At 56.1% G+C, this 13,880-nt stretch overlaps 1 protein-coding gene across 13 annotated transcripts in view; it reads right to left on the bottom strand.

The window, feature by feature from the left end:
• Positions 1 to 13,880, bottom strand: part of LOC139763508 (heterogeneous nuclear ribonucleoprotein K-like) — a 430,043-nt gene that overhangs the window by 149,618 nt on the left and 266,545 nt on the right. The window contains exon 1 of one of the 13 annotated variants that reach the window (XR_011716171.1): positions 10,118 to 11,285. The exons of 11 other annotated variants lie outside the window; for them this stretch is intronic. Coding sequence is in view for 1 of the 2 variants with exons in the window: in XM_071689648.1 (XP_071545749.1) it covers positions 10,118 to 10,901 (784 nt within the window). In the remaining variant the exon portion in view is untranslated. Of the gene's footprint in view, positions 1 to 10,117; positions 11,286 to 13,880 lie in introns of those variants that run through there. One more of the 13 variants, XM_071689648.1, reaches the window with a different exon arrangement.

Below are 13,880 nucleotides of genomic sequence, written 5' to 3'. Positions count from 1 at the left end.
CTCCCCCTCAAAAAAAGTACTACTGACACACTACAGACCCTCTCTTATCTCTGACGACCGTTTCACCTTCCTCGTCAGTTTTTTCTAATCAGAGGGAGCCGAAGGCAAACGAAGTCTATCGAAACATCTTTCAAGTGGGGGAAAAAAAAATATGCCTCTTCATATGGCGCTGCCTAGCTCACGCGGGAAATGGCGATCAATAAGGAATGAGGGGCATGTATATATATATATGGACTGAGAGGAGGAGCAGCAGCCTTCAGTTCTGCCTTAATGTCCGCTGACGATTAAACAACCTTTACCAGGAGCGACCTCTCCCCTCGCCGTGAAGGCAGGGTCCGGTAACACCTACCTATCTATTTCTCCAACCCCCCCCGTACATGATCGCAGTTTCCCGTGTCAGCGAGGTTAGCGTCAGGGACAGACTACGAAGGGATTTGCGAAGCTAGAATATGGATGTGAGTGGATGGGGGCCTTTCTCAAGTCTGTTCCCGGCGCCACCTCGCTGACGCGGGAAGCGGCAATCAATTACGAAACACACACACACACACACACACACACAATTATACATACATAATATGACCCTCGCTCACCCATTCCTCAACGCCACTATTAACTCAATCACTCACCGACTACAATAAAATCAGACTATAAATTACCATAGGCAAGGCCGCCAACACCACCACCACCTCCACAAGCCAGGTGTATAGCAGCCAGCCAGCCAGGCAGAGGGTGTGTGTGTCACCCTCCACTCCACTCCCTGGCCATCAGCATATCCACAATACCCACCATACTCCACATGCACGACTTAAAAATTTTACGAGACATCGACCCAAGTGGCGAGGAGGAGGAGGAGGAGGAAGGGGCGCCCCCTTCCCCCCCGCGGCCGGCCGGGCTGGTCCCACACACACACACACACACCAGCCCGGGCCGTCCCGCACCGCCCTCAGTCATGGCCTACCTGTAACAGCTCCCAGGATCTTAAGTGGAACTATTAGCAAGAATTATTTTCTCTTTTGCTCCCACATTCTGCGTCACCATCTGACGGGGCCGCGTCTCCACACCAATCCATCCCACCGGCAATGAACGGATGGGGCGACGGACGGGGCAAAGGATAGGGCAACGGATGGGGCAAAGGATAGGGCAAGGGATGGGGCAAAGGATAGGGCAAAGGATGGGGCAAAGGATAGGACAACGGATGGGACAACGGATAGGGCAAGGGATAGGACAACGGATGGGACAACGGATAGGGCAATGGATGGGGCAAAGGATAGGGCAAGGGATAGGACAACGGATGGGACAACGGATAGAACGGTGTGGACACTACAAACGGCGTCTACGGCTCGCGTGGCGCCCTCCTACATACACTCAAACACCCGTACAACCACACACACACACACACACACACACACACACACACACACACACACAATGTGTAACACAATGTACTTTCGTGCGTACAGACCTGCGATTTCCAAAGGTTCTCCCCAATTTTCACATCGTAAATGTCCAAATAAAACGAAAAAAAAAATAAAAAAAAATAAAACCAGCGGTTCTACACACACACACACACACACACACACACAGTTGCGAGTTTGTCAATAGGTCTTCCTGGAGGAGGAGGAGAAGAGCCGGGGGGGCGCGGGCTCTGGTGTGGTGGCGCGGGTAAGCAAATATACTTCCCCCCTTCCCCTCCAACCCCTTTACACATGGCTGCTAGGCGGAGGCTACAGGACTGGTGTCGTTATGCAAGACATAACCCACCAACCCACCACCCACCCTCCTCCTCTCCTCCCCACCTCCGAAAGCACCCGGGGCCCTGAGTGCAGACGAAGGACTGGTGTCGTTATGCAAGACATAACCCACCAACCCACCACCCACCCTCCTCCTCTCCTCCCCACCTCCGAAAGCACCCGGGGCCCTGAGTGCAGACGAAGGACCTGTGTCGTTATGCAAGACATAACCCACCAACCCACCACCCACCCTCCTCCTCTCCTCCCCCAGAAAGCACCCGGGGCCCTGAGTGCAGACGAAGGACCTGTGTCGTTATGCAAGACATAACCCACCAACCCACCACCCACCCTCCTCCTCTCCCACCTCCGGAAGCACCCGTGAGGATGAGAGTAGTGGGCCGCCTCTCCCCCCCAGACAACGCTCTACACCGTACCACCCACACGAACATAGCGCACCGTGAATGTGTCGCAAAAAGGCAGCAAAAAAAATATAAATAAACCAATACATAAATAAATAAAAAATCAATAATCAAAGACGTTAATGTTAATCAGATATTACGAACTTCATCCAGCCGATATATAACTAATTATACAAAGTGCACGCACACACACACACACACACACAACCACACACACACACACACACAAACACACACGTAAACTCTAAATAACTAGTCAAGAAGCCGTGGGTCTGTCAATGCTGGACTGAACAGGACTCATGTTGTCGCATACGTTATAATAATTCACCAAATCTAAATAAATATCGCATATCATCCTTTTTAAAATCATCAGTTTAAAAGAGATGGTGTATCTGTACACAGCCTAGGAATACCCTTACACTTAGGGTAGTGTAGGGGCAGCCTAGGCCCCATCCTTGTAGCAGGGGTAGTGCAGGACCAGCCTAAGCCCCATCCTTGTAGCAGGGGTAGTGCAGGACCAGCCTAGGCCCCATCCTTGTAGCAGGGGTAGTGCAGGACCAGCTTAGGACCCATCCTTGTAGCAGGGGTAGTGTAGGACCAGCCTAGGCCCCATCCTTGTAGCAGGGGTAGTGCAGGGCCAGCCTAGGCCCCATCCTTGTAGCAGGGGTAGTGCAGGACCAGCCTAGGCCCCATCCTTGTAGCAGGGGTAGTGCAGGACCAGCCTAGGCCCCATCCTTGTAGCAGGGGTAGTGCAGGACCAGCCTAGGACCCATCCTTGTAGCAGGGGTAGTGCAGGACCAGCCTAGGACCCATCCTTGTAGCAGGGGTAGTGCAGGACCAGCCTCGGCCCCATCCTTGTAGCAGGGGTAGTGCAGGGCCAGCCTAGGACCCATCCTTGTAGCAGGGGTAGTGCAGGGCCAGCCTAGGACCCATCCTTGTAGCAGGGGTAGTGCAGGACCAACCTTGGCCCCATCCTTGTAGCAGGGGTAGTGCTGGACCAGCCTAGGACCCATCCTTGTAGCAGGGGTAGTGCAGGACCAGCCTTGGCCCCATCCTTGTAGCAGGGGTAGTGCAAGACCAGCCTAGGACCCAGCCTAGGCCCCATCCCTGTAGCAGGGATAGTCCAGGGCCAGCCTAGGCCCACAATCTACAGTAGAGGCAGAGTAAGGGCACTACAGCAGGAGAGACAGTGGGTTATGCAGCAGACAATGGCCAGACCCCGGGGCGAGGCACGCACGCACCCACTCTACACCAGTACTTTTAACATTGTAAGTCGACCTAAACTGTCGTACCAGTCGTGTACATGGGGCAGTGGTAGTGTGTGTGTGTGTGTGTGTGTGTGTGTGTGTGTGTGTGTGTGTGTGTGTGTGTGTGTGTGTGTGAGTAGTGGCAAAAGCAGGGTATACGTGAGGTAGTGGTCAGCTGGCCTAGCCGAGAGCTGGGATAAGTGAGGGAGCAGAAGGCCAGCTGGCCTGGAATAAGTTGAGGAGCCAGCTGGCCTGGCCGAGACCAATGGCAATTGAGACAGTAGTCAGCTGGCCAAGCCGAGGCCAGCGATGAGTAAGGCCGTAGCCACCTGGCCTGGCTGGGGCTAGCGATAAGTCACGCCGTAGCCATCTGGCCTGGCCGAGACTTCTTGCCATACACGAGACCGTAGCCTTGCTAGCCCGGCCGAGGCCACCAGGCACCAGACGCCTATTGATTCATGCAGGTTTAAGGCTTACACCACGCTTCACCATGAGCCAAGGTCGACCACACTACCTCGCTACTCCCTAGCCTACACCCGTACTATGGGGGTATCACACACAGAGACACAAACACACACACACACGTACACAGTCATAGACACACACACACACACACACACACACACACACACACACACACACACGTACACAGTCACAGACACACACACACACACTCATAACGGATTAATTACCTTTAATTTCGAGCCAATGAACCCATTTTGATTTTGAAGGGGGCTTTAACTTTATAATAACATTGATATACAAATTTCTACACAATTCATATGGTGAAAAAAAAATTGATTACATATTCTTATAGAGGTTTGGAAAATTCTCGTCATAAATATTTTATCAAAAGAAAATTAAAAGTTATATTATTCACGAAAATTATTATTACATAACAGGGTGCTATGAATATAATAGTTACGCGTTAAAATTTCCACGAATACCATTTTCCCTGTCACAGGCCAAATGTAGAAAACGGATCCAAGAGACCCTTTCTTATCACCAACTAAACCAGATTCGTCAATCCCTCTCTAATTCACTTTAGGGGGTGACACGCCTACTTCAGATGACATACTAACCTAAAAACATACGGAAATATTCACGTTACCTCGTTCCAATTCAGGATTTATTCTATCGGAGATATAAAAACAAAAAAAGGCCAGGTAGCCTAAATGAAAACATCGGTCAAAAGTCAGCGATAATTTACCCAATACAAAAGTAGCCGCCCTGTCGTTCCAGTGAAACACCACGTCCACAGTCACTGCACACGTCTGTTTCGGGAAGGAGGGACACTTAAGACAAATGGGAGAGCAGCCTTCTCTGTGACAGGCAGGCTCATGGCTCATTCAATTACCACAAGGATCATTTTGCACTTTGGAAAAACGAAGAAAAAAAAATATCTGTGAAGGGAATTACCCACACGGGTGAGACACTCCTGTGGCGCAGCTGGGCGCAAAAGACAAGTCGTCTACCGCTGACGAGGACACACCACGGGTATATATGGTCGGGAGGAAGAATCCAAGCTCACTGAGGCAATACAGTGTAGCGCCATGGCGGAGAGAGAGAGAGAGAGAGAGAGAGAGAGAGAGAGAGAGAGAGAGAGAGAGAGAGAGAGAGAGAGAGAGAGAGAGAGAGAGAGAGAGAAGCTCACTGAGGCAATACACAGTGTCAGAATGCCTGCTTAAGCAACAGCAGCAGCGCCATGGCGGAGAGAGAGAGAGAGAGAGAGAGAGAGAGAGAGAGAGAGAGAGAGAGAGAGAGAGAGAGAGAGAGAGAGAGAGAGAGAGAGAGAGAGAAGCTCACTGAGGCAATACACAGTGTCAGAATGCCTGCTTAAGCAACAGCAGCAGCGCCATGGCGGAGAGATAAATAGATAGATAGATAGATAGATAGATAGATAGAGAGAGAGAGAGAGAGAGAGAGAGAGAGAGAGAGAGAGAGAGAGAGAGAGAGAGAGAGAGAAGGCTGGGGGAGGGTGTCGTGTCTGAACACCTGCCAGGGGGCATCGTGGGGTCAGAATACCAGCGTAAACTACGATAAGGCGAGGATCAAGTCAAGTCAGTAGACCCAAGTCAGCCAGTAGACCCAAGTCAGTCAGTAGACCCAAGTCAAGTCAGTAGACCTGTCTTAAACAGCAGCCCCCGGCCAGCCCCACCACTCCAACCCAACCCACCCGAAGAGGTCACACACCACCCGTATTGGCAGCCCTTGGGAAGAGGAGGAGGAGGAGGAGGAGGAGGAGGAGGAGGAGGAGGAGGAGGAGGAGGAGAAGAAGGAGAAGGAGGAGGAGGATGAGGAGAAGAAGGAGAAGGAGGAGGAGGATGAGGGTGGTGGGTCGGGAGGGAGGTGTTGATGTCCGAACACCTGCGTGAATAACACAAGAGAGTCGGAACACCTGCGCTCCACAGCACTGACGGGGAATTAGAATACCTCCGTAGGCAGCACCAGGTGTGTGGTGGGGGAGGAGAACACCTGCTTGAATAGCATACTGCGGGTCTGGGACACCTGCCTCCTCCACACTACTAAGGGGGCCTCGACTAACACCTTCCCAAGCATCGCTAGAGGCGTCGGGACACCTGCCCAAAATGCACACTTGGGGTCAGTATAGTACTACACCAGCTTAACACAGCACAAGGAGAGGGTAGGGTCCTTTATATATGCCTACACAGCACCAGGGGGTCTAAAACACACGTCGACACAGCGCCAGAAGGGGGGAGACAGAGCACCCGTTCACACAGCACCAAGGGGGTCTAAAGCATGTGCTTACACAGCGCCAGGTGGAGGGTCCTAAAACATATGCCTACACAGAAGTAGAGGTCAAAACATATGCCCACACAGCACCTGGGGGGATGGGGTCCAAAATATATCCCAACACAACACCAGGAGGGTCCAAAACATATGCCTAATACAATACCAGGAGGTCCGAAACATATGCCTAACACAATAACAGGAGATCCAAAACATATGCCTAACACAATACCCCGAGGTCCAAAACATATGCGCACACACAGCGCCAGGGGGTAGAAAACATATGCCCACACAGCACCTAGGGAGATCCAAAATATATGCCCACACAGCGCCAGGGGGACAGAGCACCCGTCCACACAGCAGCAGCGATCAGAACATATTGCTACTAAAGACAATGACGTTACAACACCTGACACTTGAGCACCAGGGGTGGCGCGGGGATGGCACATCTCTCTCTCTACATAGCAGTCACAGTCTAGACATCTGCCCTTGGGGATGCAACCCTCGGCATCTCCAGCGTCCTGGCGATGCTCTGCCGCCCTACGGGAGGACCAGCAAGACGTCACGGACACGGAGCGCCACATCCATAGTCGAAGTCCAGCCTACATCGCCCCACGCGGAACACCGTGCGAATGCAAATGGCTTGGGAGAGATGATGCACTGGGGGGGTTTGGGTTTCGAGGAAGCCTCCCTCCTTCCCGATATCCCTCCACGAAGGACGGAGTAGCTACTCCAAGCTGCAGCTGCTGAGACCGACAGCATATATTCATTCAGTGCAGAAAGTCGTCGTCGTCACGTCGCGAGAGGTGCCCCGGGGGTGTGTGGCCGTGAAGGGGGTGTGACGCAGGGCAAGATACGAGAGGAGGTGGGGGGTTGGGTGACGCGTGTATCAACACGGCAGCGACTGCCATGTCATATCTTCGTCACGGGTGTTCCTTGGGGACACGTGTGTCACGTAGCCTTGTGTGTGTGTGTGTGTGTGTGTGTGTGTGTGTGTGTGTGTGTGCGCGGTCACGGTAGTCACGGTCACGTAGGACGGGGCTGTGGTATACGACCGACGGCGCTGGAGGCAGGACACGATCCTAGCAGATGCCAAGGCACTGGGCATGTGCCACCCTTTTGTTTTTGTTTTGCACACCTGTAGCGGGGCTTGAAGGGCGGGCAGTCTGCCGCCTGCCCCCTCTCCCCCAGAGCCAACCAGTCGCCCTCACCTGCCTCCCTCCACTACCCAGGACTACCCCGCCCACCACGAGGGCTCTGGCAGGGGTGGGCGCATGCGGGGGCGCGCCCCCTTACGTGGGCCGAGCCCTGGCGAATCTACGACTAGCGACGTTGGCCAAGGCTCAAGTTGAAATGTCATTAGTCTATGCATACACACACACACACACACACACACACACACACACACACACACACACACACACACATACACACTCACACACACATACACACTCACACAAAAAAAATAGGTTCTGCGTCTGTCAGACCTGTGATTTACGTCCCCTCGTTATTGAGAGAGAGAGAGAGAGAGAGAGAGAGAGAGAGAGAGAATGAAAAAACGTAGCCATAACAGTAAAAAAAAAAAAAAAAAACTAAAAGTCTCATCTACTTTACCGTACGGAGGTATACCAAGATCGGCTCCTCGCCATGCCCTGCACACTACTGGGTATACACACACACACACACACTTCCTGTCCCCCCTGAGTACGCAGGGTAACGACACAGGACCTTGATTAGGGCTTCAGTTGCGCCCCCCCCCAAAAAAAAAAAAAAAAAAATATATATTAGCGCGATTCAACCCATTAACACCTCAGGAAGACTGATAATAATAATAAAAGATAATTACAGAAAAAAAAGGACACAAAGACGGAGGTAATGAGGCAACGCGCACCTTCCTGCCAACCTTGTGGCTGACAGACGCGAGACGGAAGGAGGCGGCGGCGGCGGGGGCGACTGTGTGACTGATGGGCGTCGTAAACACGGAGGAGGGGCGAGGTGGGGTTGGGGGTAGGGTGCGTGTTACCCTGATGACGACGGAGCCCCTCAATTATCAAGGACTGCAACACCTTAACACACCACACACCCCTGCCTCCTCGTCGACCTCCTCCTCTCTCCCACGCCCTTTGAATTAGCAGGTATCATCACGAGTCCCTCATTTAAGGGGGGCACCAGCAGCCACGCTGTGAGGACGAGTGCAACATGGGCATTCATCCCCTACGCTTCTGGGAGCCGGCCCTTATCCCTATCGCGTCACTGGACGTCCCACCGGTCAAGTTCACAACGCACGTTAACCAAAGACGGCGAGTCACTTACACGCGTAACAAGAACGCGAACAAGGCCGTGAACACGAGACAACAGCACGTACGATCTAGTGTACTATATACATGCCTGGAGAACAACCTTCCTGTACACACGTATAAATGTACTACCACCTGTCCATGTCACACCCCTCACACCCACTCCAACCCCGACCCAACACGAGTGTGGTTGTCTCTGCCACTCTTGGCTATGCTTGATACCATATGCTCGGGTCTGGAGGATCTCAGACTCGTCTATACGAACCTCCTCGAGGACGAAGTCCCCTTTCCATGTTCACACACGTGCGCGCGCACACACACACACACACACACACACACACACACACACACACTCCTCATCTACCTTAAGACGCCTCACAAGACGACACAAAACACCGAGCCCAACGTCCCTCACACATTTAGTAAAAAAAAAAATAAAGTATTTGTCGTTTTAAGATCCACAAGAGACAGTCAGTTTTTAGTAAGTGATGACACAATCGGTGACGAGCTTGGCCCAGGGGTGGGCCAGGGGGTGGGCTTAGGGGGTTGGGTCTCCCTACCGTGCCGTAGTTGAAGCCGCACAGCCGCTGCCTCCCCAGATCAGCGCCGGGTCACCTGCAAGCAAAGGTTCATCTACTTGGGCTCGTCTATGGGGAGACCTGAGGAGGAGAGGAGGTGGAGGAGGAGGAGGAGGAGGGGTGTGGCAGCAGGCCAGTGAGTTGCCTTGGGCCAGCACCTCGCTCCCTCCCTCCCCACTGGATGATGCACCTCTCACTAAAGCTACTTCACGAAGAGGAGGAGGAGGAGTAGTAGGAGGAGGGCGGGTAGCGTCCCGCTCACCGCTCCACTCACTACAACTATAACTCGTTACCTGGAAAAGTAGAAGTTGTGGATTACGGTGTCCCCCTGAAACTGTGGTATGGGGAGATGCCAGAAATAAGGGGAGCGACTGGGGAGATGGAGGAGGAGGAGGAGGAGGAGGAGGAGAGAAGGATGGAGAGAGAGAGAGAGAGATAGAGAGAGAGATAAGGGGGGAGGGGTTGTTGTTGTTTCGCAAGGGGTCGAGAGGGGGGGGGGAAAGAGGTGGTGGACGGGAAGGTAGTCGGTCTCTTTATCTGTCCGCAGCAGTCGTGTGCTTTCCCAGCCTCACTAGTGTGCCGTGCGTGGTTCAAAGGGAGGGGGGGGGGGTTACGTTCAGGGCAGTAAGGCTCGCCCAAGGCCCTGTCCTCACGGAAGACACACACGAACACGACATTCTCCATGCATTGGGGGGGAGGGGAGGGGGTGTGGAAGGGTGCACACATGGCTTCACGGAACATGAGTGAGTGAGTGAGTGAGTGAGGGAGGTGAGGGAGTGTGGAGCATTGCGTCCATAGTGCCTGAAACACTTGTGTGGGCGGGTTTAATGAGGAGACAGAGACAGAAATTACTGTTGAGGGCGGGGGGCAGAGACGGAGGGAGTGAGTGGGGGTAATGAGTACGGGTCAGAGACGGAGGGAGTGAGTGGGGGTAATGAGTAAGGGGCAGAGACGGGGTGAGTGGGCAAATGAGTACGGGGCAGAGACGGAGTGAGTGAGTGGGGGGTGATGAGGTGGGAGAACATGAGGGGAGGGAGGGTGGACAAAGGGGTGGGGTGGGGGTCGAGTGCTTTCCTGGTCCTGGCCAAGACTGACCTGAGGGAGACGGAGATTCAAGGTAAGCATCAGTGCTGGTGGTGGTAGTGGTGGTGGAGGCGGTGTTGGAGACATAGGCAGTGGTGGAGAGGGTGACCACGGCGGTGTTGGGAAGGAAGGCTGCGGTGGTGGTGGCGGGGAGGGCCAGACACGTGTGGTAGGCACCGGACGGGAGTGGTGAGGAAGAGGTGGAGCAGTTACTGGTGGACGGGGAGGCGTCGCACGAGCAGTAGTGGCTGACGGAGGGGCTGGTGTCGTACTGGTGGACGGGGTGTGAGGGCGGAGGATAGGGGAAGGTGGTTGCGGGCGGGGGCGGCAGGTTGAGGGCGGGTGGGGGCGGCGGCGGCACCGTGAGGGCTCCACCAGACAGCATCACATCCGTCTTGTTGAAGATCGCGGCCGCCCGCAGCTGCAGAGCCAGGGTGCGGTCCTCCTCCGACTGGGTGGGCGAGGCGGAGGCGGTCGTGTTGTGGTGGTAGTGGTGCACGGGCGCCGTGGCGGTGGTACGACCGCAGGAGGTGCAGGCGGTGCACACGGTGCAGGAGTCGTGCGGGGGTGGGCAGGTGGGCGGCGGTGGGACAGTGAACACCAGGGGCTCGACGACGGCAGGCGGAGCGGCGGCGGCAGCGGCGGCGGGCACTCCAGAGTACTGCGCCCCCGTGTACACGTGGGCGGTAGCCGCGCCCCCGGGGGCGTAACTGCCGTACATGGTGGTGACGCTCTTGGTGATGCACCAGCCGGGTGCTCCAGAACCACCAGCCTCCACGAGAGACGGTTCACTCATATAACACTCGACCACGGCGACAACCAATACTGCCCAGCACACTTCTTCCCCGACCCGGCTGTGCCGTGTGCCTTCCTCCAAGCACAAAAACACCCCTGATCTCGAGACAAGGAGCTGGGGTGGAAGAGCCGTGCCTACCCCTAACACACAGGTGATCCAGACATGCACGGTCTCGGCACGCAGGTAGACAGAGAGGGGGAGAGGGAGACACACGCTCACGAAAAGCCACAGTTAGTTTTCAGGGGGAGGGGGAGCAGTTCAGGCGAGCGGGTACGATTGACGTGGTTACGAAAGAGAGAAGGAGGAAGGGAGGGAGTTAGGGAGGGAGATGCAAGAGGCCAGAGCGGGCGGGCCGCCGCCGCTGCCACTCTGGAAATGCACTACATGCGTCCGCCACTCACGGGTCTCACAAACACCACAACTTTTCCACAGTGGGCACCGACTGTGTACCGATGGAAGCCGGTGAATTACGGTGGTCCCAGTATGGTTATGGAGATCGCAGGTGGGTGGGGAAGGGGGAAGCTCGGGGCGCGGCGGGCGCGGCAGTAGCGTCGGCCGAGGGTTGGGAGAGGAACTGGTGTGGGCGCGACGTGCCCCGCGCCTCTTGTACCCCCGCCCGATGCCCAGCCTCCCCTACCGCCCAGCCTCCCCCACCTCAAAACGCTAAACTGGGCTCCCCTCCCCCTGGCCGCGCGCCACCACCCCCTCCACCGCCAGGCAACACATGCCTGGCGCGATCACCCCGACCCTCACACACACACACACACACACACACACACACACACACACACACACACACACACACACACACGCCCCTCACATACCTGTCTGAACCATCCCGGCACCAAATCTCCTGCCACCCACCCCCTCACACACACATACATACACACACCCACGTACACACGCTCGCCCATGCAGCCCCAGCATCATCGGGCGAGCCACACCATACGGTACATCCACAGCTGGGACGTCCGCCAACGGTGTCACCAGACCAGTCAACAATATAAGGAAATTGACGAACGCGATCACGACTACAGATACAGAAATAAAGTTATTGATGTCCTCCTGATAATGTGGCTGCTTTCATCTCCCACCGCACCTCACCCCCACTCCCTCCCTCTCTAATGCAAGCACGACCCGAAGCAGCGACGACCGTCAGTGCTGTTGGCTTGACTGTGGCTCCCGTGGCAGCCGCGTGCCAATTTATGGGACCCGAGTGCCTGCGTTTGCGTCAACTAAGCTCATTATATCACCCCGGGCGGGCGACGAAAGGAGAATTGTATGGCAGCACCTCAGGTGTTCCTCCTGCATCGAGGGTGACACGGGTGTGGGTGGGAGAAGCTCTCTACACTTCCAGAAACACTGGTTACCGTGTCTCCAGAGGCGAGGGTTTCTTGTGGGGCCTACCTGGTGTGTGTAGTTGACGTGTGCAAGCCATGGTAGGGGTGGGTGTGGTGACGGAGGCAAGGAGGGGTCTGTCTCCTCGTTACTCTACAGAAGGGCCCGTCACTTCCTGCTGGGAGCTCAGCGGGCGTTCACCTCACGTCCTCGCACTCCTGACGCGACCAAGTGGCGAGCCGCCCTGGTCTCCCCTCCCCCGCGTCTTGTGTGTGTGATGGGGATCAGCCGGGGGCGTCTTGTGTGGCGGGGGGGGGGGGGGGGGGGGGGCCAGCACCGACCCCATCAGCGCCTCCTCCGGTCACTTCACCGCCACACTCATCACTTACGCTACAAGATCACCCTATTAGCGGGTTGGCGGCGGGAGGAAACCTGCATGACGGTAAAGATCCCCCTCCCCCAAACCTAGCCATCACCACCCGCGCACAGCCCCGCCACAAAAGCATCCCTAAAAAAAACATAAACCTTTCCCCCAGCGCCGTCCGATACCTCTACATCCCTCAACAGGCCGTCCCGCCAACATACCAGCTGCCCTGCCAGGCCTGACGACGCACCAGGATGAGTGAAGGTGGCGACGTAGGAGGAGGGTGTGTGTGTGTGTGTGTGTGAGTGGGACGCCCCTCACCGCCGTAGCCAAGGAGTTTACTACACCAGGTTATTCCCCCGAGCCACATGCTAGGTAGGGTCTGGGTCAGGCACGAAATGGCACGCGGAGACCTGCAGCTCAAGGAATGACATAGTCATTAGGGAGGGTATTTTCGGCAGCCGTGCGGCCTTCCAAAAGGCGACACGGGGGCCTATGTTAGATGGGAGGGCTCCGGTGCAGGAATACCGCCTCTACGGGAGGGTGTATACTCGAGCCACGGGCGGCGCTTACAACACTATTGACCCAGACCTCACCTTGGGTCACCACACTGGATGCCCAGGGTTCACCACGCCCTTCCCTGGCGTCACAACGCCATCCCCTAGGGGGTGGTCGCCACGTCATCCCCTGGGGGTGGTCACCACGTCATCCCCTGGGGGTGGTCGCCACGTCATCCCCTGGGGGTGGTCGCCACGTCATCCCCTGGGGGTGGTCACCACGTCATCCCCTGGGGGTAGTCACCACGTCATCCCCTGGGGGTGGTCGCCACGTCATCCCCTGGGGGTGGTCGCCACGTCATCCCCTGGGGGTGGTCGCCACGTCATCCCCTGGGGGTGGTCGCCACGTCATCCCCTGGGGGTGGTCGCCACGTCATCCCCTGGGGGTGGTCGCCACGTCATCCCCTGGGGGTGGTCGCCACGTCATCCCCTGGGGGTGGTCGCCACGTCATCTCCTGGGGGTGGTCGCCACGTCATCCCCTGGGGGTGGTCACCACGTCATCCCCTGGGGGTGGTTGCCACGTCATCCCCTTGGGGTGGTCGCCACGTCATCCCCTGGGGGTGGTCGCCACGTCATCCCCTGGGGGTGGTCGCCACGTCATCCCCTGGGGGTGGTCACCACGTCATCCCCTGGGGGTGGTCACCACGTCATCCCCCGGGGGTGGTCACCACGTCATCCCCTGGGGCTGGTGGTCATCACGTCAGGATAAACAACACTAG

Source organism: Panulirus ornatus, chromosome 47 (assembly GCF_036320965.1).
Source record: "Panulirus ornatus isolate Po-2019 chromosome 47, ASM3632096v1, whole genome shotgun sequence".
Classification (NCBI taxonomy): Eukaryota; Metazoa; Arthropoda; class Malacostraca; order Decapoda; family Palinuridae; genus Panulirus; species Panulirus ornatus.
The sequence above is the reverse complement of the archived record's forward strand: the minus strand, read 5'-3'. Positions and strand labels throughout refer to the sequence as shown.